The following is a 27,958-nucleotide window of genomic DNA, read 5'->3' as shown; positions in this document are numbered from 1 at the left end:
ACTGCAGTGGACCAAAGTGCTGTACATAAAAATAATTAAAACCAAAATAGAAGTATAAAATACAGAATAGATTTAAAGACATAGAAACTGTACAAAAAAGAAAAAAAGTGCTATACAGAAGAATAAATAAAACCCAAATAAAAAGAATAAAATACAAGAATAAATTAAAAATCCATATAATTAAAAACAATAAATAAACCACTACCAAAAAAAAAAAAAAAAAAAGATAGTACCTTCAAACATCTCACATGGTTTCAAAAGCCAAGGAGAAAAGATGGGTTTTAAGAAGGGGGGAAAAAGTAAAATATTTCCCTTGCGGATAATAGTAAAATAGCAGCAAATAGAAGTAGTTCAATAAAGTACCTCAAATAAGTAAATGCACACATATCCACCACTGCTTATCATTCATGGAGAATCTCAGAACACTTTATTTAACATAGTGTACCTGAAGGGGACATTAAATATGCAGGCGAAACAATGAGGAACCGAAAAAATAAAAAAAATAAAAAAAAATCCACTAAATTAACTCGTTTCTCAAGTCGTCAATCCAGGAAATAAACACGTGTGAACAAGATAGACCACTCTTTCCTGTATGCAGAGCCGCTGGTAGTTTACCGTCGGTGTGTAATCGGCGCAAATAGCGTCAATCAGTGTCGCAGATCTTTGTCCACATTCAACAGCTTCCATGTAAACTCCAGCTGAGATCATGTCAGTCATTGTCAGTGTGTGTAAGTGACACTTTTCATTGCTCTATTACAGGTTTGGACTTTAACCAGCACTCACTACAACTTTAAGAAATGAATTACTTGTTTTTTCTTTTCTGCAGGAAATCACATGGAGGTGCTCTTGTGCTCACATGACAGTCAGAGCCATGGCAGGAGAGATCAATGAAGGTAATGTGCAAAATAAAAAAAACTTCCTATAGTCTATTCATCTCAAACCTGTCCTATCGATTTATCTGCACAGAGATGTTTGATTTGTCGTTGCAGTGTCAGATTTATGTAGATATTTAAGCGGATGTTCTTAAATGGGATTTTTTTTTTTCAAGCTGAAGCTGCGATGTGAAATAACCCTCGACTTTCTGCTACATTAACATAGGAGTTACAAGTTGCTGATGATAAAAAAAAACTAAGCGTTTGATTTCGAAAGTAATCCAAAGTATTTTCATGATATCCGATGGCAAGCAAACGCGACATTGAATAAATAGTGCAGGCAAAAAAAAAAAAAAAAAAAAAAGTTTTGATGCTGTTTTTCTGCCACGTGAAAAGCTGTCAGTTGGTTGCAGCTGTACATCTGTCCTGTAAAGTACAGTAAAGATTGCAAAAGATCTCTTATATTTACTAGTTCTCAGTATTGCAACGCTCCTATAGGGTTGTTACTGTTTCTGAAATTACCCCCAGAGGAACTGTTACTTATGCTGGAACATAATCATGTTAGGCAGGGGTGTCAAATTCATTTTAGTTCAGGGACCACATTAACCCAAATTTGATCTGAAGTGGGCCGAACCAGTAAAATAATAATATAATAATATATAAATAATGTCATCTCCAAACTTTCCTCTATGTTTTAGAGTGAAAAAAGTCAAATTATGCCATGAAAATGTTTACATCTACCAACTATCCTTTAAAACAATGTGAATAACATGAACAAACTGAAATTTCTTAAGAAAACTAAGTGCAATTTTAACAAAATTATGTCTCAGTTTATCATTTAAATGTGTAAATTACAACTTACAGATCACAGTGGATTGACAAATACATAAAAGATTTAATAACAGGCAGAACATTGTTAAAATTACACTCCAGACATTTTAAAATGTTCATATTTGTTCAGGTTATTCGTGTTTTTGTGAAATGTTAGTTTGTTTTAGTGTAAATGCAGTGAAATGACATGAAAATGTTGACATTTACAAGGACAAAAATTTGGAGTTGTGATCATTTGTAGGTTATTATGATAGTATTTTACTGATCTGACCCACTTGAGATTAAATTGGTTTGTATGTGGAACCTGAACTAAAATGATTAATGTCTTCAGTGTAATTTTTGCATTTCACAAATTCATTCTACTGGCCGGATTTGGTCCCCGGGCCACATGTTTGACACCTGTGATGTAAGGGATCATTATATTCATATAACGGTGAATAAAATGTTAAAACCTCTAAAAGTTAATAAGTTCACCATATTCTAGCTCAGCACATACTTAGGTTAATATAAAATGGTGTTTCATATGACTCTGATCATAAACAGTTTTATTCTTGAGTGCTTGTGATGCCATGTAGATGCTGTTCCTCTTTCAGGCTCAGTTCCTGCCTATTACAGGGAAGTGTACGAGGCCATCCGTTGTAGGACGGATGAAAGAGTGCAGGTTGAAGTGTTTCAGCGGCTGCTTCAGAGGGCTAATCTCTCCAAGGCAGCTTTAGGAAAGGTGAGGGTTTCATACTGGACTCTGGGGGCAAAATAGCTGAGACAGCGTAGAAGACAATAGAGGAAATCTGCAATATACCCATGTTATATGATATACTTATTAGAGACAGAAGCTACAGAACTGATGAATCAATTATTTTCACATCAGTTTTCAGCTTTTGTTTAACTGGCATCTGCTGTCACCTTGGAACGCTAAAGTAGGGCTAGTTTGATTTGGGAAGAATTGGATAAAACATACAATAAAGGTATGTGAATATTATTAATTTGTTAGCTGTACATTTAAAAAGATGAACACTGATTTTGGTCTTAATAAAAAAGGGAAAGAAATGATCAAAACACTGAGTAACTATCACTTTAAATAATATTGTCCTTTAGCATTAATGTATATATTTGTGGCCATTGTCTTTGGCATATTCCTCAGACATTTCATGGTTCAGTAGAGTTTCCCTTTTCCTGATTCCTCAGCATACCATTGTCTTTGTGTCTAGTGAGCACTTTTTCCATGGAGGAATGCAAACCACAGTTGAATTTAGATCTTTGGCTCAAAAACTGTGACCTTCAGGTCATATTGTCTTTGTCATTTTCAGATTGCTGAGCACGTTGAGTCCACAGATGGATTCCTGACCAAGTTGTCCCTCTATAAAGCACTTGCTTTGATTGCTCTTGCTCAGCAAGGAAAGCAACCAAGCCCAAAACTCTTGGAAAACTGCATACAAGGTAGGCGACGTTCTTACAGTGACACCAGTGCAGTAAAGTGCAGCTTAATGAGTAGCTTGTAATTCATCTGTGTGTCCTGGGGCAACTGCAGTTATTCCTTCAGTGTGAAGACACACATTTATCCTGACTGGCTGTCACTCGTTTATTGTCTCATTGAGATAATCTATGACAATTTACCAATGGAAGGAACCCCTATTGTGATTATAATACACTGTATAGTCACGGAAAAAATTATTAGACCATCAAAAGTCATCAAAAATAATGGTTATGCAATCAAGTACTAACTTTTGTGTGTATTATGTGACTAAAACAGACAGAAAAGAAAACATGGAATGCATAAAAGCACTGTTTTTGTCAGTACAATGCCATAGCAACTGATGCAAGAATTGAAGTGATTTTGGTTATTATAAAAAAAAAAAAAACCCATGGAAAATGGCTAGATATCAGCTCTGAAATTAAACTTTTTGAGCTATTTTTGTTGTTATCATATTTGTCTAAACAAATGTACCTTTAGTTGTACTGGGCATTAAAAAGGACAAGAAACAAAGAAAACAAGGGGTGGTCTAATAATTTTTTCCGCAACTGTATGTAATATTGTATTATGCAAAAAACATAAAACGAAGCTGACTAAAAATAGATCATTCTGTTAAGAAGAGAACATTTACGTTTGGTGTAACTTCATTTTGTTTGATGATTTTGTACGGAGATGCTTTCGCTGTATTTAAGTGTTGCATTCTTTCTCTAGCCCCACAGCGGGAAGATGATAGGGGGGAGTTTTATGGTTTTCATAGAGCTAGCCATTATGCTGGCTTGAGTAAAATCCATTCCCAACCTTCTGTGATTATTTAAGGCCCTCTCTGTTATTTCAGGTGTGGCCAGTATGGCAGCTATAGCTGCATGCCACTTCATGCTCTGAACAAGAACAAGTTTTGTGCATTTGTCGCAGTACTTTTCATACAAATCATGATGTCCTTGGAATGCACAGCAAAGAATGGATAACAGATCACATGGACCTCATGTACAGTATCATGTTGATTGAGGACAAACAGAAGCGTGAAATCTTTTGAATAGAGAAAATGTGGTTTAACACCAGCATTCCTCATAGTTGGGAAATTGCTTTATTTTATCCCAGATATATTCATTTAAACATGTAAAACAAACATGATAAGTTGGTGTTGACCGTTTGCTCGGCAGAGTTACCAAAACCTCAGCTTGGAGAGCCCAGTGACCTGAGCACACTGAGGATGCAGCCAGCTCAGGAAGACGTGCTGACGCTGTCTGAGACCCTGGATCGGCTGTTGGCCAGAGACACGGTCCAGGTGGAACTCATTCCTGAAAAGAAGGGACTATTCCTCAAACATGTGGAGTACCAGGTCACCAGCCAGGCAAGCACTTTCATAAACCTCGTTCATATGAGCTGAAGTAGTTAAAGCATCAACAGCAGAGTACGGTGCTTTGAAGCTTTCAGTTATCAACAGTGTGGGAGCTGAGTGTTAGTAATCCCATCTCAGCAGACAGCAGTCATTAAAAAGATATGGAATATTTGTAAGCAAAGACATATGTAAGTTCTTTGTGCTTTAATTGGCTTGGACTGACAACTGAACTGTATTGGTTGTTGCAGAAAGTTGCAAAATATATTACATCATTTACTCCAGGGCACTTGGTACAATAGAGAAAGTGATTTTTTTATAAGAAAAGATGAAGCAAATCCTTCGGCAGTTCATCGTTACCCTTATTTTCTCTCTGTATTTCTTTATTATAGCATTATAAAATATCAGTTTATCGACGCTACAGTGATTTTGACGTCTTCCATGAGGTTTTGCTGCAGAGATATGCCTACAGAATGGTACCAGCTCTACCACCTAAAAGGATGTTAAAGGGAGGTACGTTATCACACTCTGGCTGAACTCTTCATTTATGTTTTATGTCATGACTTCTGTACCTACAGTTGTCTGTAAAGCATTGTTAGGATGTTGAGTTGAGTCTTCAGAGCTGGTAAATGTACTCAAATTCCATACTTAGGCTGTGGTACAGATGCACAGAAAGGTGAAAATAGACAGATTCAGCTTCTTTATTTAAGAAAAAGAGGCTCTGAAAAACACTCAAAAGATAAATGTAAAAAAGCTAACTAACTGAACATCACCTCACTTCATATTAGTATAATGTGAAGAATATTAAACCATTCTTACATTAAATGAAACTAAAAACAGTATAATGAAAATAACTAACAATGTGCAAATCAGTTTTCAGTGTCTAGGCTCCTGCTAATGCCTGTTACATCTTGTAATGTGCTGTATGTTGTGTGTGACATACACGAATGGATGCATTGAGGGGTTTTCTTTTATATGTGTTGGTATAAATAGAAGAAGAAGAGTCTTGTTAGTATATATTTTACATGTAGATATTCAAGACACACCCTCTGCCTTTTTATCACATCACTAGTTGAACATGTATGAACACCATACACTGCAGACTAGGACCAGTGGACTGCCATGTCCGGCATCCGGTGAGCAAATTGGGGGTTAAGTGCCTTGCTCAAGGGCACATCAGCCAACAGTTCCTCTGCTGGGCTAGGGAATTGAAACAGCGACTCTTCGATCACAAGCCACTTCTGTCTTGGTTCAGTTTTAATGAAGTGAAATGCATTAATCATGATGAAAGTGCAGGTATGTCTGTTAAAATGTAGCAGATAAAAGTAAAAAGTTGTAAAAAAAACTAAGTAGATTACTAAAATACAGATACCTGAACCTGCTACTTTTGTAAGTAAAGTGTTCTTGTATAGTTTCTTTTCACCTCTGTGTATCTTTTGTGTAAAGGTCAGTCGCTAACATGTAAACATCCAAGTGTATTGTTTGGAAAAGAATGAATGTTGGTTACAGTTAATTTTGCTCCTGAAAGTTCTATTGTTTCAAATACAGTCTGTCTCTAATGTATGTCCACCCACCCGTCCGTCTGCGTCACTGTTGATCTGCCTGCCTGTTTCTGTCTGTCCACCCACCCATTCGTCCACGTCTGTCTGTACAATTGGTCCAGTTCAGTCCAATTTTATTTATTTTTTTTTGTTATTAAACTTTTTATTAGAAGAAAAGTGGGTTATACATGTTGCTCTTCTGTACATGACAGTAAGTCATAACAAAGTACATAATGAAAAGAAAGTAGATAAAGACTTAAAATAAAAATAGCAAATTAATTTAAAAAAGAAAAGAATAAAGAAAGGAAAAAATATATATACACACATACACACTTATACACATATATATACGTATATACAGGGTTATTCAACAAGAATGAACCAATTTCATGAAGCATTACTTCAGTTCTCAAGCACTGTCACGGAATGAGTCAGTGATCATTTGAAAGAGGAGTTTTTTAAGTTTTGAATGGCTGCCTCGATGACCTTAAACATTGAATAACAACAGCAATCAGCTCAGTGGATCATGATATGCTGATACACGTCTGGGAGGAATTCTTTTATCACACTAATGTTGTCCGTGTTGCAGGTGGTGGACACATTGAACACTTGTAAGACAGGAAATAAAAGTTGCTTGTGGGTAGAATACTTGTGACTTGGCTGAAGTTTTCTATTGCTTTTCCTATTAAAATATTACGTAATGAGATCGGTTCATTCTTTTTGAATAACCCTGTATGTATGTATAGACGTGTGTATATATATATTGGCTAAAATTTACTTAGGGGGTCAAATGAGTGGCCAATTTTGTAAAAAAAAAAAAGTTGTAAGAAATGCATAGAACTGTGTTGAAATAATGCTAATACATTTGTGCACAGACTACTGATATTATTTGACAGTGGAAGCTATATTTTCAGAAATATTGGATTTTGAATAGCACGTGTATGTGGAAACTTTTGCTGGTGGACGGACGTGACATTACCCATGATGCTCTGGTCAGTACCAGTACTTTATTAGTAATAAACTTATATACTTACTATTGCTAATTCTCCTCTTATTCATAAATGTTAGTATTGTGGATCTAAAACAATAACAGCTGACACAAAAACACAAAATGTGGCAGTGGACGGATGTGACATGGTTGTTACAGATCCCATCATACTGATGCTCGGCAGCCATATCACCGTTTGCACTAATGATCCCTGTGCAAAAACTAGGATCAGAATTATTTATTGTACAGTTTATCATCATACTAAAGAGAAAATAACAATATAGAATTGTTCTTTCTTTATAAAAATGCTTATTATTAGAAAACTGTTGATTTAAAAAGTGACTTGTGACATTCTTAATGTATGTATCGGCGTAACATAAGCAGGATGGATCAGCACCATACTCCATATTGCAACCTGTAAAAATAAAACATGTGATATGTAGTATATAATCTTGTAAGAAAAATTGAGGAATCTAAAAGAATAGAATATTTGTTTTTCAGGTAAATTCAGTTCAAATATAACTTGGCCATTTGTGACATGAAAATATAGCATTAATTGTGATGAAATTGGACATTTTTGAGCTGAAAACATAGTTCATATGACCATCAACATGTAGCAACAGAACTGAAATCCTGTAAATTTGTATAACTTGCATTTACCAACACAAAGTTTCTTATGGGGATTCACTTATATTGATTTCTTATGCACAAAGACATAAATAAGACCTCTAAGCAAATTTCAGCATATATATATATATATATATATATATATATATATATATATATATATATATATATATATATATATATATATATATATACACACACACACATCATTAGAAAAGGGCCCACACTTTCTCCCATCACAATATTAAAATACAGTTTCTGAACTGGTAGGCAACTTAAGAATCCAAAAAATTAAAAAAAAATGGAAATGCTAACTAGAAAAATAAAGAAAAAAAAAATTGGTACATATACATCAATAAATAAAGATAGACAATAACAACTGTAAAGTTAATAAGTTTGTCAGCCCCTTATGCACATTTTTCCATTCATAACTTCTCCTGCAAACCAATTCAGTCCAATTTTGTCTAATTTGTCCAATCAGTTTTTGTTCACGATATTATGTGTTCACTGTTTATTTCACAATATTAGCACTATCACAGTATGAGGGATGGAGTGGATGTGGCTCAGTCGGGAGTAATCACTGTTTGTAAATAATTTAAATTCAAAATAAAGTTGTCCTCCGATGAGGGGTGGTGGTGGTGGTGGTGGTGGTGGTGGGCTAAAAAAAAGTAAAAAGTTGTCGAAATAATAAGTAGATCATTAAAATACAGATACCTGAACCTGCTACTTCTGTAAGTGACAAAGCGTTCTTGTATAGTTTCTTTTCACCTCTGTGTATCTTTTGTGTAAAGGTCAGTCGCTAACATGTAAACATCCAAGTGTATTGTTTGGAAAAGAATGAATGTTGGTTACAGTTAATTTTGTTCCTGAAGGTTCTATTGTTTCAAATACAGTCTTGGCTATTCATTAAATTACTGCCTGAAAGAAACAAGGAAACTAGTAACGTGTAAAATGAGCCTGTGTCAGTTCACAGTGACTTATTTTAGCTGTGGAAAGATATTCATGTGTGCACAAAAACAATGAGGAATTCATGTTTTAATACAGAAATTCATCATTCATCATGCTCCAATAACATGTGGTCTGTACTTACAGTGTTGACCCCAAAATGGGAATTTTAGATTTGTTTTTGCCAACCATTTGTCCCTTGAAATATTTACATTACCACCTGTGGTCAGACTACTAAATGCACTCTCCTGGTGCAGTCCTTACCCTCAAGCTGTACGACACAGCATAGTGGGATTAAATTATTTAGTGTTTTTTTTGGGTTTTGCTATCTGTCAACAGTCCTGACCTCCGTCTCTGAGCGGGAGTTTATTGAGGGAAGGAGGCGTGCTCTGGCCAGGTTTATCAACTTGGTGGCGCGGCATCCCTTCTTCTCACAAGACGAGCTGGTCAAGACCTTCCTCACCTTCAGCGGCTCCGTACGTGGTTTCTTTAACTTGCTACTATGGGCTGTTGCACAATAAGCATTATCATTACAATGACTGACACTTAAGTACATCCTGTTCCAACTGCTAAGCTAGCTTTTTTCCTCCCACTCTTCTTTCCAAACAGGATGTTCAGACCAAACTGCGTGATACTTACAAGAAAACCGGTGATGAGTTCATGACTAACAGAACTGCAACCCTGGCAAAGGTATTATGGGTCACCATGTTGCACAAATTGTCATTAGTCCTTTCCGGATATTTCTTCTCTGTTAAATGTTTTTTTTTTTTGTGCAAAGTGTTTTTTATTACATGTCAAGTCACAGAAAAGTATAATCCAGTCATTGTTTTTTTTTTTTTTTTTTAATTGGAAAAGGATCAAAATATCTCTGCATTAACATTCATACATATGATATCTATTATAGTCCTTTTGGTTTTTGTTGTTTTATACATACAACAGTGTAAAAAAACAAAACAAAACATATGAACTGAGTGCTTACAGTTTTGGTACTTCTCACTTAAAAAAAGACAATCACAGTTTTCAATATCTCTGGGTTCTTTAAACATTACACATGTTTATGCAAAAGTAAAACATTCACAAAGAAAAAAGACAGGGAGATTAAAAAGAAGAAATTCTTAGAGGAGTGATACAAATTTTGGGTGGCTAGAGGATACAAATTCAATCCATTTGTCCCAAATATGGTAAAGTTTATCCCTCTTGATTCTGATAGAGTAAGTCAGTTTTTCCATTTTGAAAATTTGCAAGACAATTTCGTACCAGTCTTCTAATGTTGGTGGAGTTGGCTTTAGCCAGCTTCTTGTAATCGATTTCTTGCTGGCTGCTAAAAGCGCCTGTAATAATTTTGTATCCTCCCTCCGTTCTAGTACTGAGACATCACCAAAATACAGATTTACAAAATTATAGGTAACATGAACCTTGAAGAGCGATATTAAAGTCCTGTGAATATCCCTCAAATATTGGTGCATCTTGGGGCAGTCCCAGAACACATGATAATGATTGGCCTCTTTTGATCCACACTGTCTCCAACACTCAGAAGAACCATCTCTGTATTTACCCTGATGGGGTGTCTTAAAAAATCTAACAACATTTTTCCAACAATGCTCTCTCCATTCTAATGAATTTGTAGAAGACCACTGAAACTGACAGATTTCTTCCCATTTCTCGTCTGAAATTCTTATTCCCGCCTCCTTTTCCCATTTATTTTTTTTATATTAAGAGTATTATCATTTCTTGCCATCATTAACACATTATATAGCTGAGAGATAGCCCTCTTTAGTGTGGAGCTATAAGCTAGTCATTATTTTATTTTTTTTTTAAACCCAAACCCATGAACATTCCCACCCTGTTGCAAAAAAAAAAGAGACAATAAGAACAATAAATAAATAAGGAATAGAGATATTAGTCACAGATTTGTATTAATAAGACTATCGTGGAATAAGTGAGGGATCTACCTTTTTTATGTGATTTAGAACAGGTTGCCAGGTACTGAAAAACTTAGTGACACATCCTCTTATAGAATATTAGATTTTTTCCAATGCTAAATGATGTAAAAGATCTAGAAACCAAGATTTAAATGTTGGAGATTGTTTATCTTTCCATTTTAGTAGTATTAGTCTACGAGCTAGAAGAGTGGCGAAGGCAATTAGATTTTTAGATTTTTGGTTAAAATGAAAAGAATGTGATATAATGCCAAAATATTGCAATTGTTGCCTCAGGTTCAATATGAGACCCTGTTACATCAGAAAGAAATTTAAATATAGATTGCCAAAAGTTTTTCAGTTTTGAACAAAACCAGAACATATGAGACAGTGTGGCCGGTTCAGCTTCACAACGATCACAAGTAGGATTCAAGTCCGATTAAATTTTTGTCATCTTCACTTTCGGCCAGTGTAGTCTGTGAATTTGCCTTGTCTGTTAAATGTTTGATTATCACAAAAGAAAAGAGATTTGGGTAACACTTTACTTGAAGGTCTAGTTTATAATGCATTAAGCGCACATTCATAAGACATTATAATGCATTTATAATGCATTATAAAAGTCATTACAACAGTTTATGATCATGTACAACAACTTATACCAAGGTTAATAAAGTATTATAAGTGTAGGCATAATGTATTATAAATTCAGCTTTCATAATGTTTTATACATCCATACCAAAGCAGTGTGAAGGAATTTATTTTTTTAGGTGGGGAACTTTTGTTAGGTTTTGTCACTGGTCTCTATACCCATCTATTTTAGGGATTTCATATTTATTAAAAAAAAAAAAAAAAAAAATTATATATATGTGTTTGAATTAACAAAGATTTAGAGCTGCCACATTATTTTTTATTTATGTATAAAGCAACATGTAACACTTCTATTTACTGTCTTTGTTCTTTTAATGTTTTGTTTTTGCAAAATAAAGAGTTAAGAACACGTTGATGTATAATTTTTGACTTACACTGTACTTAGAGCCAGCGGATACTGCTTATACAACATCATACTTGTGTTATAATATCATACAATTGCTAATAACCTTATACAGTGTTGTCACTTTACTAAAATCTCTTAAAGTCATCCTGTAACTTATTATTGAAGGCATTATTCAGTTTCAGAAATTACATGTCAGAGCAGTTCTCTGTGTCTTTATAACTGGCTAGAGTTATGATGGTTATAATGTGTTATGTAACCAGGACTTGAGATTCTTCCTACAAACACTGTTGTCACTTTGGTATGGATGTATAAAACATTATGAAAGCTGAATTTATAATACATTATGCCAACACTTATAATACTTTATTAACCTTGGTATAAGTTGTTGTACATGATCATAAACTGTTGTAATGACTTTTATAATGCATTATAAATGCATTATAATGTCTTACGAATATGCGCTTAATGCAGTATAAACTAGACCTTCAAATAAAGTGTTACTGAGATTTGTCTCCGTTGTTTTCTAGGAGTATCTTCCCACTGACATCCAGGCTCAGTTCTCATCAAGCCGAGAACTGATTAGAAACATCCACAACAGCTTCCACAAGCTGCGGGACAGAGCAGAGAAAATGGCAGAGCGCTCTAAGGAGAATGCGACTGATCTCCTCATGTTTGGAAGAGAACTCAGGTATTTCATTATTATGTGCACATATTTAAAGGCTTTGTTTGGCATCTAGAGGGTTTTTTGGACTGAGGAACCGTTTGTTTTCTCAGAACGAGCCAGATCCTCGGTGTCGTTTCGTCTCCTGCGTGGAGTTAATGTCCTCTTCACGGTTGTTAACTTCGGATGGGTTTTGGCAGATAAGTCACAACAGTATTACGTCTTGTCTTTTGCAGTAGTCTGGGCTCAGATGCTTCGTCTATTCCCTCCTTTGCGTCGTCACAAAGCACCTGGGGGGCCATGCGTCAATCCCTGAAGAGTTTGTCTGTGGAGTTTGCGGTGCTGTCTGACAAAGCTGCTCAGCAGGTAAGGCCCTCAGTCCTTCTCAGACACCACCTGCTCTGCTGTGATCATCCAAAACTGGCACTAAGAAGAACATTTGTTTTGCTAATGTCCTCAGGGCAGACGGGAAGAAGATGATGTTGTGGAAAAGCTGAATGTTTTCCTGGATCTGCTGCAGTCATACCGAGTCAGTTTCCCTTTGAATTGTTGTGGTTGTTTAAAATTACTGTTATTTTGGGGATTAACTCTCTTACGTTTGTATTTAGACAAATAAATGTAAAGATAATATTCACAATTACTGTTTACTGATGAGAAGAGAGAGACAATAAGGAGTGTTGTGATGCTTAAATATAGTGTCACATACTAACAACAAATATAATCACTTAGAAATATCCTCTTGAGACCCAGTAATGCATTTTTGTCCTCTAAAGGGGACAAGAGTTTCACAGCTTTACTGAAAAAATGCTGTCCACTGCAAAGAATATTCCATAAGAAAAAAATAATTATGGGTCTTTCCATGAAACTGGGTTCATTTTGGTACCAGCTTTTTAGACCCAATAATAAAAGAGAAATTTAGACATTTTTCCCCCAGGATCTACCTAATGATGATGTCAGATAAATGCAAAAAAAATTATAGTCTTGCTCTAAGCCATCCCAAAATTAATGAAATTTTAATAAAATATTGAGGCCAAAAATAGGACCAAAATTGGGACATGAAAAGCTACCTAGGTGTCAGTGCATTTGATCTGGAAAACAGGGCTTGAAATGGTCTTATATACTGCTATAAATAAAGACACTGTGTTAAATTTGACGATCCTAGTCGTTTTTCTAATCCAGACGTGCAGGTTTTTCATGACTCGGCAGTCTCATTCCAGGTTTCATGCGCAACCCATTGTGTCCACTCGCATTACACGCAGAACCTGTCCATTTAAACGCATGTAAATTGCGAGTGATTTTGCAACAGCGGTCGTTTTTGTGAAACACTCCGCCTTGCATATTTACTTCAATTCTCAACATGTACCTGTGAGAGAATAAAAAGATATTCGGAAAAATAGTAGCACATAATTTTCATGTCCTTTTTACCGCGTATACTGCAGATTTTTGTATGCGCACGTCAAATAAAAATGTGTTATATCTAAAAAATAGTTTATTTTATCTCAGTAAATATTTATTTTTAAAACAGACCCAAAGTGCTTCCAAACTTACATCAAACGTCTTGTTTGAATTTTTAGCCCCTCTGTCCTGTTTTTAGGGACCAGTTTCATAGAAGCACCCATATCAGAAAAACTGTTGGATCCTGCTGTTTCCAATCAAGACAATTATTTATCATAAAAAAAGCCAAAACTTTTACTTTCATTGGTCTCAGGAGGATATAGAGGGTGGAATCCTTTAAATAGATTTTTTTTTTACAGTTGAATTGATGACTCTTGATTTTGGTGTTGTTTTTACACTCCTGTGGTGTTAAAGAGGTCTGTGGGCAGAGCAAATTCCACAGTGCCTTTAAAGACAGTGTCATTGTTTGAGGACATGGTAAGAGTGTCAAGGGGGTGTGTCATGGAGGATGTCAGGTTGTAGCAGCAACATGTTAGATCTGTGAAGTTGCCTTGAGTAAAATTCTCTGCAGAGATGATGATAGTCCTTACATTTAGGGTGGGTCGCTCTAATGTAGAGCTGCAACCGATTAATCGACTCAAAGTGATCCAAAAAAAAATCATTCAACCACAATTCTCCTGAATCAAAGCTTTGTTTCCTTCATTTCTCTGCTGTTAAACATTGGTTCCACTGTTGTGTTTCACACGGATGCTTATTGTGATGCACAAAGAAGTTTCAATTCAGGAAAACTGCAATAGAATATTTCCCTTCAATTAATTTGAGTCGATTAATCGAATCGTGAATTTTTCCATTCACTTCAAGCACCTAATCGATTGATCGGCTGCAGCTCTACACTAATGTGGGACATTTTTTGTATTTTGGACTTCTGTAGTATGTTACAATGTTAAGCCAACATGGTAATAATAATAATAATAATAATAATAATAATAATGTAAAGCTTAAGTGTCCCACATTTGGACAATTCACCCTGTATGTGGGGTGGTAATAAATAATGTGTCGGCAAAAAAATCCTTATGCTATCCTGAATATCATATTTTGCTTGAGTGGTACAGAAAGAGCAGTAAAGAGTTAAATATTAAAGGTGTGGGAGACTTTTGTGACCAATTTTTCATCAAATCTGTAAAACCTCAGTCATAGAATAAGTATCACGAATCTGTAAGTCTTTCTGTGATTACTCACCTGAATCTCTTGCATTACGGTGAATAATTTCAAAGTGCCATCCACCATAAATAGCGGCTGCACGAACCTCCCTGCAGTGGCAGCGCGAGCCTCCGTTTCCCACAATGCACGTCGCGACAAAAATTCCAAAGATGCCCGAGTGACCTCCTGGCTCTGAATGTAAACACATGGTTTTGTTTATGGTGGATGGCACTTTGAAATTGTCCACCGTAATACAAGAGATTCAAGTAAGTAATCACAGGAAGACTTACGGATTCGTGATACTTAGGCTATGACTGAGGTTTTACAGATTTGATGAAAAATTGGTTACGAAAGTCTCCCGCACCTTTAACCCTCCGGTATCCCGTCCAGCAAGGCCCTTACTAAGCACCAAATTATGCCTTTTTCGCACACTTGTGGAGTAATGTAAAAAAAAATTTCATACAGTTTGTTTTTAATTCTTTTACAATTTTTTTTCTATTTCATCAACTTGAGCCGTAAATAAAAATACCAAATACTCAATAATTTTCATGTTTTTTAACCCTTTAAATGCCGTGTTTGTACTGTAAACAAACCATTTTTTTGGATGCAAAAAACACAAAAAAACAATTAATTTTCTTCAATATACTACATAAGAAGTGGATCACATATTTGATTTTTGCAGTCTGGCATATGTCAATGATTAACTCCAACATTGGTTAATTTGCATTATTATTATTTTTGGCACTAGGTCAAATGTTCAAAAATACTAGCATCTGTCACCAAGTGTTCGTAAAATGCACACCTATAAATCAAACTATTAAATATTATATATTGATTTATTTTTCTGCTCTAATTTGATTTTATTTTTGTAAATCAAGGTCAGCCCTAATCATACATATCAAATGGAAGAAATAGTGCGTTTTAGGCACACTTGGGAGACAGATGCTAGTCTTGTAATTTTCTTTTGTTTACAATGTACAAATTTTAGTTGGTGACCAGAATTTTAAAGATCATGCAAAAATGAACAACTTTTGAATTCTAACCTTATTTAAATTGTGAAAAATAATATGAAGTTTTTTAAAACGAAGTGCAAAGTGTGCCTAAAAGGCGCACCTGGATACTGGAGGGTTAACTTCCATGGTGTTGAACTTTGAGGGTGTTAAAATTGCTATTTCAAATTTGCACTTGAAACACTCTAAACTAGTTTGATCATGAATAACTGCCTTACATTTATGTATCGTGTGTGATGCTTTGTAGGACCTGTGTGAGCGCCATGAGAAGGGCGTTCTTCACGAGCACCAGAGAGCGCTGCATAAGTACGGAGTGATGAAGAGGCAGATGATGAGCGCCACTGTGCAGCCCAAAGAACAGGCATCTGTGGAGCAGCTGGAGTCTCGAATAGTTCAGGTACTTTCATGTTCTAAAGACGCAGTTTATATGAAATGTTATAATGGCCACAGTTGATCTGTCTATGGAACCCCTAAGTTTTTTGGATAGCTGTTACACAGAAAGGTAATGGAATATGCCCTGTTTTACTGCAGTAGATACTAAACACTGAGTCACCAAGAAGGTCTTTAACACAATTTATTCCACAAATGACAGGAGAAACAAATAAATGTCAAGTTTATGTTTTCTCAAATTTGACAAATGTAAGACTCAGATATAAGTTTCACTCTGTTAGCAGCAGTAACTGGCAAAATCCTTCTCCTCATCTGATTTGGATCTGAGGTATGGCTTCCTTAACCCTTTCATGCATACTGGTCACTACAATGGACAGTTATTCTACATCTCTTCTCTTGTATATTCATGGGTTTTGTTGTTTTAGTTCCATATCAGTCAACACAGTGGACACTTATGCACCATCCCATACAGTGCATTTCATACTATTACTGTAACTTTGCTGTTCTTGATAAGCCTGATCTGCACTAACATGTTTAAGTGTAAATCAATTGCTAATTGTTATGAGACTGTAATTAACAGTTTTCTGAAACAAAAAGTTTTTTTTTTTTTTTTTTTTTGCATATCCTCCTGAGACCCAGCAATGCATTATGTCCTCTATAGGGGACAAAAGTTTGACAGTTTAACTAAAATGCTGTCCATTGCAAAGGACATTCCATTAAAAAATCAATAAATAAATACAAATTATTTTTAAAATGTTTCTGAAAAAACTGTTGCATTATGCACTTTCCAATCAAGACAATTTTTTAGCGTAAAAAAGCTAAAATTGTCAATTTCCTGGGTCTCAGAGGATATTATCTCCATGAAATGAGTAATAACTAGTATTTGAGTATGATAAAATGTGAGAAAACATCAGATTAGCGGCATTAATAATGTTCTTATTTTATAGTTTTCACACAGTATATCACTTTCTGATGATGAGTTTTAAATACATGTTTCTTAGCTTCAAAAATTAAATACATGGTGTCCAGTTGAGTGGACATTTTTGTAACTCCACGAAAAATAGGTTCATAAAAAAAAAAAAAAAAAATTGATTGCATTGTTTTTTTAATGCCTAAAGAGGAATTAAAAACACTCAAGAAAAAAATATTGACTAAGGTTCTCATAATTCATACATGAAAGGGTTAAGGTCAGAGAGGACGGTCAGCTCAGTTGATGGGTTTGGAATTTCAGATTTCAGGTCAGATGTTAAACTGCATTTTTTATTCAACGCAAAACCCCTGAAGCTTAATAGGCCCAAAAGTTTGCCATTTTACAAATTTTTGACCAAAGCGAAAAAGTTCCATCAATCACAGAAAATGTAATAAAACTTTAAAAGTCATTAAATAAGTGACGTGATGACATAGAATTTACATAGAATTAAAGAGACGAGAGGAGAAAAAAGTACCTGAGAGAGAAAATATACAGAAGGGGCTAATGAGACGGTCTATTATTGGATAGAGGTAATGAGTAATGAATGCACTGAAATAACCGAACTGATTAAATTCATTAAAGACAAGATGAAGAGCAATCAGAGGAGAGCCAGAGAAACTTTTTCTTTTCCCCTTCTTTTCCGTCTTTTGATCATAGTCAATTGATTATTGTCATTATTTTTATTTAAATACACACTTGGTGCATTTTTTTTACATTTTTCGTGTATGTAATCCACATAAAGTTTGTCCAAATCTTGTGTTTGATAACCACCTTACAAGAGGAGGAACTACTTATGTTTTATTTACTGTGTAAATACCAAGGTTATTAGCGTTAATGAAAACTAACAAAATGACGAAAACTAAAATTGTAAAAACATTTTTGTTAACTGAAATAAATAAAAACTATAATTAAAAGAAAAAACAATAACTAACTGAAACTGTATTGTGTGTTTACAAAACTAACTAAAACGTATAAAAATTCTGGATAAAATTCCCTTCGTTTTCATCTTTGTCAATGTCGGATCGATATAAAATCGATTTATTTCCCTCTAGTAATTTTAGCTAGTAGCACCATATGATATTTAACGGTCCGTCACTTCTTGTTACTTGTCATTTAGTCGTCTTCTGGTCCCCACTCTACCTGGAAACATGGAGACTAAAGTTGGGAGAAAGCAGCAGAGTCCTGTCTGGGATTTATTTGAATTCAACGGAGAAGAAGATAAAAGATATAAAGAAACTAAAACTAAACTAAAACTAAGCATTTAGAAAATAACAAAAACTAATAAAAACTAGCAAACCTGCTCTAAAAACTAATTAAAATTAACTGAATTAGAGAAAAAAAAGTCAAAACTAAATAAAACTAAACTATAATGAAAAATCCAAAACTATTATAACCTTGGTAGTAACTAATATCTTTCAATAGGAGCTACTTGGTTTGCAAATCTATGTGTTTTATATTAGTCTCCATTATATACAAGTATTCCCACTTAAAGGGGTCTTATTTTGCTAAACCTGCTTTTATTAGTCTTTGGTGCATTGCTTTGTGTATTTGGGGACCATAATAGTTCATAAAGTTTGAACTTGAACCCTCCAGGTGCTGCAAAAATCTAGTGGATTTCTATAACGTTCTTTAATCCTGCTTGATTCGTTACGTCTGTAACTAGTTGCGTCATGACTTGCACAAAAAAGGTCAACACTTCCGACGAACATTTATCAGAGTACGACATAATTGTTTATTAGCAGCAGCGTTGGTAGTAAAAAATTAAAATATTTCCAAACTTTGAGCCGATTTCCAAAAATGTTCAGTTGTTGGTTGAACAGGACAGAGCAGCATAGGCAACAACCTGGAGGGGGCGGGGCATGAAGTGGCTCATTTGCATTTAAAGGGCCAGCGCTTAAAACGACTTTTCTGGTGTCATTGCTCAGAAATAGGGTTGAAGATGGACCTGTGGAGTTGAATTAATGAAGAATTTAGACCCAAGCAGAGCATTCACAGTTTATGTAGACCACAGGGAAATGTTTTAAAATGCATAATTCCATTTAAAAAAAATAAAAATATCACTCCTTTAAACAAAGTGTGCATAATACACATTTATAAAAGATGGTACAATGCCATCCATTGATACAGTGATACATAATAGAGTATAAGTATCTAGGTACTCATGTTTGGGTACTTTTATTTGGTTTAGTTTTATTTCGAGGACATACAGGGTGGGGAAGCAAAATTTACAATGAACATTTAGTTGTTTTTTCTCAGCAGGCACTACGTCAATTGTTTTGAAACCAAACATATATTGATGTCATAATCATACCTAACATTATTATCCACACCTTTTCAGAAACTTTTGCCCATATGAGTAATCAGGAAAGCAAACGTCAAAGAGTGTGTGATTTGCTGAATGCACTCGTCACACCAAAGGAGATTTCAAAAATAGTTGGAGTGTCCATGAAGACTGTTTAGAATGTAAAGAAGAGAATGACTATGAGCAAAACTATTACGACAAAGTCTGGAAGATACTATTAAAGAAGAATGGGAGAAGTTGTCACCCGAATATTTGAGGAACACTTGCGCAAGTTTCAGGAAGCGTGTGAAGGCAGTTATTGAGAAAGAAGGAGGACACATAGAATAAAAACATTTTCTAGTATGTAAATTTTCTTGTGGCAAATAAATTCTCATGACTTTCAATAAACTAATTGGTCATACACTGTCTTTCAATCCCTGCCTCAATATATTGTAAATTTTGCTTCCCCACCCTGTATAATCATCACATAACAAAGAACCATACAACATGATCAAACAAAATTTTTCGGAGCTTGAAAAGGAGTGGGAACCCCCTCCTCCAACCCCCTTTGTACGAACTAATAATTAAATTAATTCGGCTTCCTTTGCTTTAACACACTTTTTTTTCTCTATATATTTTTACAATAGCACAAAACAGCCATACAAACTGTTCACATACGCTTTTTTTTAGTCATCTCACACACAATCAGATTTGCATAATCAACCGTTTTTAATATAAACTATCATATTTATATGCACTTTAAATATTTACTACAAATACGATCATTAATAAATGTAATAATATCTCCTAATCATGATAATCATGATGTTAATGCCAGAAGATTCCATATTTCAAGGATGAATGTTATTGTTTTCTCTGAATTAAATTGAAATCATTCAGATTAAATCAAATGTCTAATAAGTGCGGAATCAAATCAGCATTTAAACACACCGGAGTTCCATTACTTTACTATGTTTTATCCTTGTCGGTTCTTATCTTGTGACTGCAGTTCCTTTTAGTCTTTGTGGTTTGACATATGTGGTCAAAACTTTCCAATCCGTCCAACCTGACACTAAGAAGCTTTCTGACTAATGTAACTATGACAGGGATATCTCTGTGGGCTTCTGTCAAGAGACTAATGATAACAGTAAAGCTTTTAATGGAGATTTAGCCCCTTTCTGAGAGATTATCTAATTGTTACATCAACAGACAGAGACTAATAGCTTTTAATATCAACTGGGATGTTTGAAAATAGAGACTTCTTTTGGTGTAAGAAAGATTTAAATGCTTTTACAACAATACATGCATGCTAATGTCTGTGTAGTCTGTAGTTAAATCAACTCATTTTAGAATTAAATGAAAGGAAAGCGCATAAAATACTAAAAAATAAAAGAAAATTCAAGAGTTAATATGGACAAATCAACTAATATTTCAGTGCAAATTCAGAGGTAGTCTTTCTCAGTTCTTTAAAATACTTAAATTCCCCTAAAATAACAAGCTCTGATAGTTTCAGATCCTTGTGTAAATAACTCCATGAGAAACAGGCAGTGTATTGAAAACATTTTTTTCGTTCTGCTTTGGAAACCACCATTTGTAGGATATTCTGAGAGCACAGACCATATTGGTTTTGGGTTTTATACATGTACAGGGTGGATGAAAAGTAACTAGGCATTAAACATTGGTAATAAAATCCCTATTCCTGTTACACATTTAATAAAACAAATGACACATGTTATTTATTACATGGGAAAATGAAAATAAATAAGCACCGGTGGCATCAACCAGTTTCCTCAAACGGCTAGGGATGGAATGAACAACCTTCTGAAGGACGTGGTCTGGGATATAATAATAATAATTATAATAATAATAATAATAATAATAATAATAATAATACATTTTATTTATTGGCGCCTTTCAGAACACTCAAGGTCACCGTACAAAGTTGTTTAAATCAGCTAAAATTTACTTAGGGGGTCAAATGAGTGGCCATTTTTGTAAAAAAAAAAAAAAAAAAAAAAAAAAAAAGTTGTAAGAAATGCATAGAACTATGTTGAAATAATACTAATACATTTGTGCACAGACTACTGATATTATTTGACAGTGGAAGCTATATTTTCAGAAATATTGGATTTTGAATAGCACGTGTATGTGAAAACTTTTGCTGGTGGACGGACGTGACATTACCCATGATGCTCTGGTCAGTACCAGTACTTTATTAGTAATAAACTTATAGACTTACTATTGCTAATTATCTTCTTATTCATAAATGTTAGTATTATGGATCTAAAACAATAACAGCTGACACAAAAACACAAAATGTGGCAGTGGACGGATGTGACATGGTTGTTACAGATCCCATCATACTGATGCTCGGCAGCCATGTCACCGTTTCCACAAATGATCCCTGTGCAAAAACTAGTATCAGAATTATTTATTGTAAAGTTTATCATCATACTAAAGAGTAAATAACAATATAGAATTGTTTTTTTGTTTTTTTTTATAAAAATGCTTATTATTAGAAAACTGTTGATTTAAAAGTGAAGTGTGACATTCTTAATGTATGTATTGGTGTAACATAAGCAGGATGGATCAGCACCATACTCCATATTGCAACCTGTAAAAATAAAACGTGATATGTAGTATATAATCTTGTAAGAAAAATTGGGGAATCTAAAAAAATAGAATATTTGTTTTTCAGGTAAATTCAGTTCAAATATAACTTGGCCATTTGTGACATAAAAATATAGCATTAATTGTGATGAAATTGGACATTTTTGAGCTGAAAACATAGTTCATATGACCATCAACATGTTGCAACAGAACTGAAATCCTGTAAATTTGCATAACTTGCATTTACCAACACAAAGTTCCTTTGGGGATTCACTTCTATTGATTTCTCATGCACAAAGACATAAATAAGACCTCTAAGCAAATTTTAGCCAAAATAAATAAAACACAATTAAAATTAAATTGAGAACCTCCTGAATCCGTGAATAAGAAATAAGAAAATAAGGAAGTAAGAAATTCCCATCAGTGTCTGTTTAAAAAATGTTTTCATCATGACTTCAGTGATACTAAAAATTCTATAAGCAATTTCTAATGCCTACTTACTTTTCACCCACCCTGTATAAACAAAGATAAGACAGAGGCAGCTCAACTACACATGAATCTGAGTCTGAGACAGTTGTAATCTGTGATAAGAACCAAATATCATCCAACTGGCTGAAGCTGTCATTTGTTCCAGCCTCTATTAAGCTGTAGTTCAGAAGCAGAGTATGATACATGTTTGTGTTATGCTTGTTTTTATTACTGTTTTTATGTCGTCAGTTGAATGTATGTTGACTGCTATTCTGGTACGTATGCTGTTATATATTAGTGTGCAGTTTGTTTTATATCAGTGCAACAGACTGATAGATACATTTCCTCATGGTAACAATAAAGTTTATGTGACTTAACTAACCATATGTTGTAAATCTAGATGTGTTGTTAATATGAGCAGAGCTTTATCAACTTCCACCAAACAAATGTTGGTTTTATAACATGAAAAGACATGATAATTGTTTATAGAGTTGCTGAAAAAATTATTAGACCACCCCTTGTTTTCTTCAATTTCTTGTTCATTTTAATGCCTGGTACAACTAACGGAACATTTGTTTGGACAAATATAATGATAACAACAAAAATAGCTCATAAGAGTTTAATTTCAGAGCTGATATCTATCCATTTTCCATGTTTTCTTGATAATAACCAAAATCATTGAAGCTCTTACATCAATATCTATGGCATTGTACTGACAAAACAGTGCTTTTAGGCATTCCATGTTTTCTTTTCTGTCTGTTTTAGTCACATGATACACACAGGAGTTAGAACTTGATTGCATAACTATTGTTTTTGATGACTTTTGATGGTCTAATAATTTTTTCCTCGACTGTATATCGTTTAGTTTGTTTTATGCAGTGCAACAGAATGATAGATACATTTCCTCATGGTAGCAATAAAGTGTACGTGGCGTGATTTAACTAACCATATGTTGTAAATCTAGATGTGTTGTTAATACGAGCAGAGCTTTATCAACTTCCACCAAACAAGTGTTGATTTTATTACATGAAAATATATGATAATTGACTGTTATTCTGGTATGTATGTTGTTATATAGTTGTGGAAAAAATTATTAGACCACCCTTGTTGTCTTCAATTTCTTGTTCATTTTAATGCCTGGTACAACTAAAGGTACATTTGTTTGGACAAATATAATGATAACCACAAAAACAGCTCATAAGAGTTTAATTTCAGAGCTGATATCTATCCATTTTCCATGTTTTCTTGATAATAACCAAAATCACACATCAATAGCTATGGCGTTGTACTGACAAAAACAGTGCTTTTAGGCATTCCATGTTTTCTTTTCTGTCTGTTTTAGTCACATGATACACACAGGAGTTGGTACTTGATTGCATAATCATTTATTTTATGTATTTATTTATTTCAAACATGCAAAGAAACAAAATAAAACAAAACAAAGTAAAATAAGACAAAAACAAAATAACATTTAAATGATCAGAATCTATCTTTAAGTACGTGTCGTCTGATTTGCATGGTCGAAAAGGAGTAGAAAGAAACTATAAACTTATTTAATCCTACCTCTCAAGTGCTTTTACACCTTTATCAATAACTTAACCCTTTCGTGCATGAATTATGAGAACCTCAGTCAAGATTTTTTTTCTTGAGTGCTTTTATTCCTCCTTAGGCATGAAAAAAATAATGCAATCGAGTTTTATTTTTTTATTTTTTTGTCATGGAGTTACAAAAATGTCCATGCATTAAATTTTTGAAGTAAAAAAAAAAACGTGTTTAAATCCCAATATCAGAAAGTGATATGAAAACAATGAAATAAAAACATTTTTAATGCTGCTAATCTGATGTTTTCTCACATTTTAACATATTCTAATGCTAGTTATTACTCACTTCATGGAGATAATATGCAAAAAAAAAAAAAATTGTCTGACAATTAACAACTGATTTACACTTAACCCTCTGGTATCCGGGTGCGCCTTTTAAGCACACTTTGCACTTCATGTTAAAAAACTTCATATTATTTTCCACAATTTAAATAAGGTTAGAATTCAAAAGTTGTTCATTTTTGCATGATCTTTAAAATTCTGGTCACCAACTAAAACTTGTACATTGTAAACAAAAGAAAATTACAAGACTAGCATCTGTCTCCCAAGTGTGCCTAAAACACACTATTTCTTCCATTTGATATGTATGATTAGGGCTGACCTTGATTTACGAAAATGAAATCAAATTAGAGCAGAAAAATAAATCAATATATAATATTTAATAGTTTGATTTATAGGTGTGCATTTTACGCACACTTGGTGACAGATGCTAGTATTTTTGAACATTTGACCTAGCACCAAAAATAATAATGCAAATTAACCAATGTTGGAGTTAATCATTGACATATGCCAGGATGAAAAAATCAAATAATATGTGATCCACTTTTTATGTAGTATATTGAAAAAAAATAATTTTTTGTGTTTTTTGCATCCAAAAAAATGGTTTGTTTACATTACAAACATGGCATTTAAAGGGTTAAAAAATGTGACTATTATAGAGTATTTGGTATTTTTTAGTTACGGCTCAAGTCGATGAAATAGAAAAAAGTGTAAAAGAATTAAAAACAAACTGTATGAAAAATGTTTTGACATTATTCCACAAGTGTGCCAAAAAGGCACACTTGGTGCTTAGTAAGGGCCTTGCTGGACGGGATACCAGAGGGTTAAACATGTTAGTGCAGATCAGATTTATCAAGAACAGCAAAGTTACAGTAATAGTATGAATTGCAGTGTATGGGATGGTGCATACATGTCTAGTGTGTTGGCTGATATGGAACTAAAACAACAAAACTCATAAATATACAACAGTTTTAATTAACTGTCCACTGTAGTGACCTCTATGCATGAAAGGGTTAATGCATGAATGAATCAAACAATACATTTTTCCTAATTTAGCATTCAAAACCATTGCTTTTGATGACTTTTGATGGTCTAATAATTTTTTCACTGACTATATATATTTGTCTCCATTTTGTTTTATGTAACGCAACAGACTGTAGCACTGTACACAAGACACATTTCCTCATGTTAACAATCGAGTTATGTGACTTTATGTGACATGATGTGACTAACCATATGTGGGAAATCCAGACGAGCTGTTAATATGAGCAGAGCTTTATCCAATTAAGGTGTAATAAGATGCCATTTCCACTAAGCAAATGTTGATTTATGTAACATGAAAAGACTTTTTTTTTTTTTTTTTCTCTTTACAGCAAGAAAATGCCATTCAGACTATGGAGCTGCGCAACTACTTCTCACTGTTCTGCCTTCATCAAGAGACACAGCTTATCTTCACCTACCTGCCAATCACATCCCATATTCTTGGTGCTTTTGTTAACTCACAGGTCCAAGGACACAGAGAGGTGAGACTGTCTGGAAAGCAGTTTTCTTTTGGTTCTTCTCCACTTTGATGCAGTCCTGCTCCAGGACTTTCAAATCAGTTTTAAATTGGGTTTTTAAGTCCAACAAAAGAACTAATAATGACGGATGGTATCATGTGAGGATAATCTTCTCATCTGGGATTTCATTTGGCTTACATTTCACACGAACACAACACTTTCAAGTGAATCTCCCATATATACCTTTGCTTTCTGAAACATCAAATAAATCAAACAGAATATAGATACCTCTATGTGCCCCAAGTCTTTTTAAAATTAAATCCCATATACCAACATTATGATAAGGATTTTCTTTTAAAATTATCACGAGTAGAAACCAGAAGGTGCTTTTGATGCACTTCTATCCATACCAGGATTAATATGTATGAATATTTAGGTAATTTTTTTTCTTTGTTTCCAGATGGGGGAGGTGTGGAATGAACTCCAGCCGAAGCTCGGATGTCTCTTTAGCGGAAACAACGGAATGAAATCAGCATTCTGAAAAGTAAAGAAACGAAGACAGAAGCACTGCGACTAAGGGGAATACAGAATGAACTTTCACTCATCTGAAAAATCTAGTATTACTCTTTACATTCCATGCAGTTGTAACATAAGTGACCTTTGTACTTTCTGTATTTGATCTTCGACTGATCATCAGCATCTGAAACTGGAAGAGACAATGGACCATAAAGACACTGTGCTTATAAATCTGTATTTTCACACTCTGATCGATTGTTTCAACTTTCTCAACTGCCAACAAGCAAAGTAAATCCTCAAATGTATTATTTTTAAGGGACAATTCAGCACAAAACAAAAGGAAGATGACATGCCAACTAATTATTATTATTTTTTTTATAACTTAAACTTGTAAGATGCTATATACACTAAACAGCTGACACAAAAAAAGAAATGGATGGGAATACTTTTAATGTCCAGTCGGTTTTATCTTGAAATAACTTTAGACCAATGTATTTTTATACAGATTTTAGTGTATGATGATATGTAGTAGCATACTTTATATTTTTATGGACATTACTGTTCTGCTTGACGTTAAAGCATGTTTACTTCCATTCAGAGCTTCCCCTAGTTAAAGTGTCTGAAATACTGCTAGATTTGTTTTATAAGCTGTATTGAAATGCTGAAGCTCAAACTGTAGGATACTACAACGGTTGACAAAAACAATTACAACACTATAAGCTATTGATTTACTACCAAAGATAGATTATTACATTAAATACACACATGTGCAATAAATCACAAGTTTCCTACAGTTTCAAATCAGAACTTCCCCAATTATTATATTATTTAAAGTTCTCAATTTAAGGCCTTGTCACTCACATCAGCAGTTGAAACTTGCTGTGAAATATAATTTAAGAAAAAAAAAAAGTGTGCAGTTGTGATTAGAGCAAATGACACTTCGATATTTTTGACTTTTTTTTTTTTTTTAGACATTTGGGAATGAAAATGATGCACATTTATATCTTTGCACATATGCTTTATCAGAACATAATATATTTTTTACAACATTTTAACAGATTTACACAAGTGTTGAAGTCAAATGAGGATATTTGCACACGTTTCTCAACAAATATTTAATGAAGAAACTGTACATACAATATAAAATGTGTTTGGACAAAAAAAAAAAAAAAGAAAAAAAGTATTAAGAATCACATTAAAGTGCACAGTGTATTAAACCCAATAACATTTTACTGTACATAGTGGACATATGTTTCGAATCTTTTTTTCCAAATTGTATTAAATCGGTTATCCTCATCAATAAAACTGAAGAGCTGATTTTTTTCATTGTAGTTCTGCTTCTTGGATTTTTATTTATATTTGTGACGTAGTGAAACAATTACAAAATGAAACAGGTGGTGCCAGGAACAACAAACCCCGCCCCTTGCATGTATTGTAGTTTATTTTGGCATCGATCCAGCTGATGTCAGTAAATCAATTGCCTCTATATATGTGCCAAGTTTGAAGCAAATTGAAACAAAACTGATGTTTTTACAGACAATTGAAATTTCACTC

The 27,958-nt window shown here is 34.0% G+C and overlaps 1 protein-coding gene across 2 annotated transcripts; it reads left to right on the top strand.

The window, feature by feature from the left end:
- The first annotated feature begins 529 nt into the window (after positions 1 to 529).
- On the top strand, positions 530 to 27,629 carry snx8a (sorting nexin 8a). Of its 2 annotated transcripts, XM_030141486.1 has the most exons (14): positions 530 to 728; positions 827 to 893; positions 2,297 to 2,424; positions 3,011 to 3,140; positions 4,335 to 4,525; positions 4,903 to 5,023; positions 8,951 to 9,087; positions 9,221 to 9,301; positions 12,052 to 12,212; positions 12,422 to 12,551; positions 12,646 to 12,714; positions 16,038 to 16,187; positions 25,763 to 25,912; positions 26,349 to 27,629. In XM_030141486.1, the coding sequence occupies exons 2-14, from the start codon at positions 857 to 859 to the stop codon at positions 26,427 to 26,429; spliced, it is 1,566 nt and encodes a 521-aa protein (XP_029997346.1). In that variant the 5' UTR covers positions 530 to 728; positions 827 to 856; the 3' UTR covers positions 26,430 to 27,629. The 2 variants fall into 2 exon arrangements, with proteins under 2 accessions (XP_029997346.1, XP_029997347.1); XM_030141487.1 differs by lacking the exons at positions 530 to 728; positions 2,297 to 2,424.
- Positions 27,630 to 27,958: the final 329 nt, after the last annotated feature.

Source organism: Sphaeramia orbicularis, chromosome 8 (genome assembly GCF_902148855.1).
Source record: "Sphaeramia orbicularis chromosome 8, fSphaOr1.1, whole genome shotgun sequence".
In the NCBI taxonomy this organism is placed as follows: Eukaryota; Metazoa; Chordata; class Actinopteri; order Kurtiformes; family Apogonidae; genus Sphaeramia; species Sphaeramia orbicularis.
The sequence above is the reverse complement of the archived record's forward strand: the minus strand, read 5'-3'. Positions and strand labels throughout refer to the sequence as shown.

Bases quoted from the DNA above. Each gene is read 5' to 3' on its own strand.
- snx8a (XM_030141486.1), top strand. From the start codon at position 857: ATGACAGTCAGAGCCATGGCAGGAGAGATCAATGAAG. The intron at 4,526-4,902 runs GCAAGCACTTTC...TCTTTATTATAG, and splicing joins AGTACCAGGTCACCAGCCAG to CATTATAAAATATCAGTTTA. The intron at 16,188-25,762 runs GTACTTTCATGT...TTCTCTTTACAG, and splicing joins TGGAGTCTCGAATAGTTCAG to CAAGAAAATGCCATTCAGAC.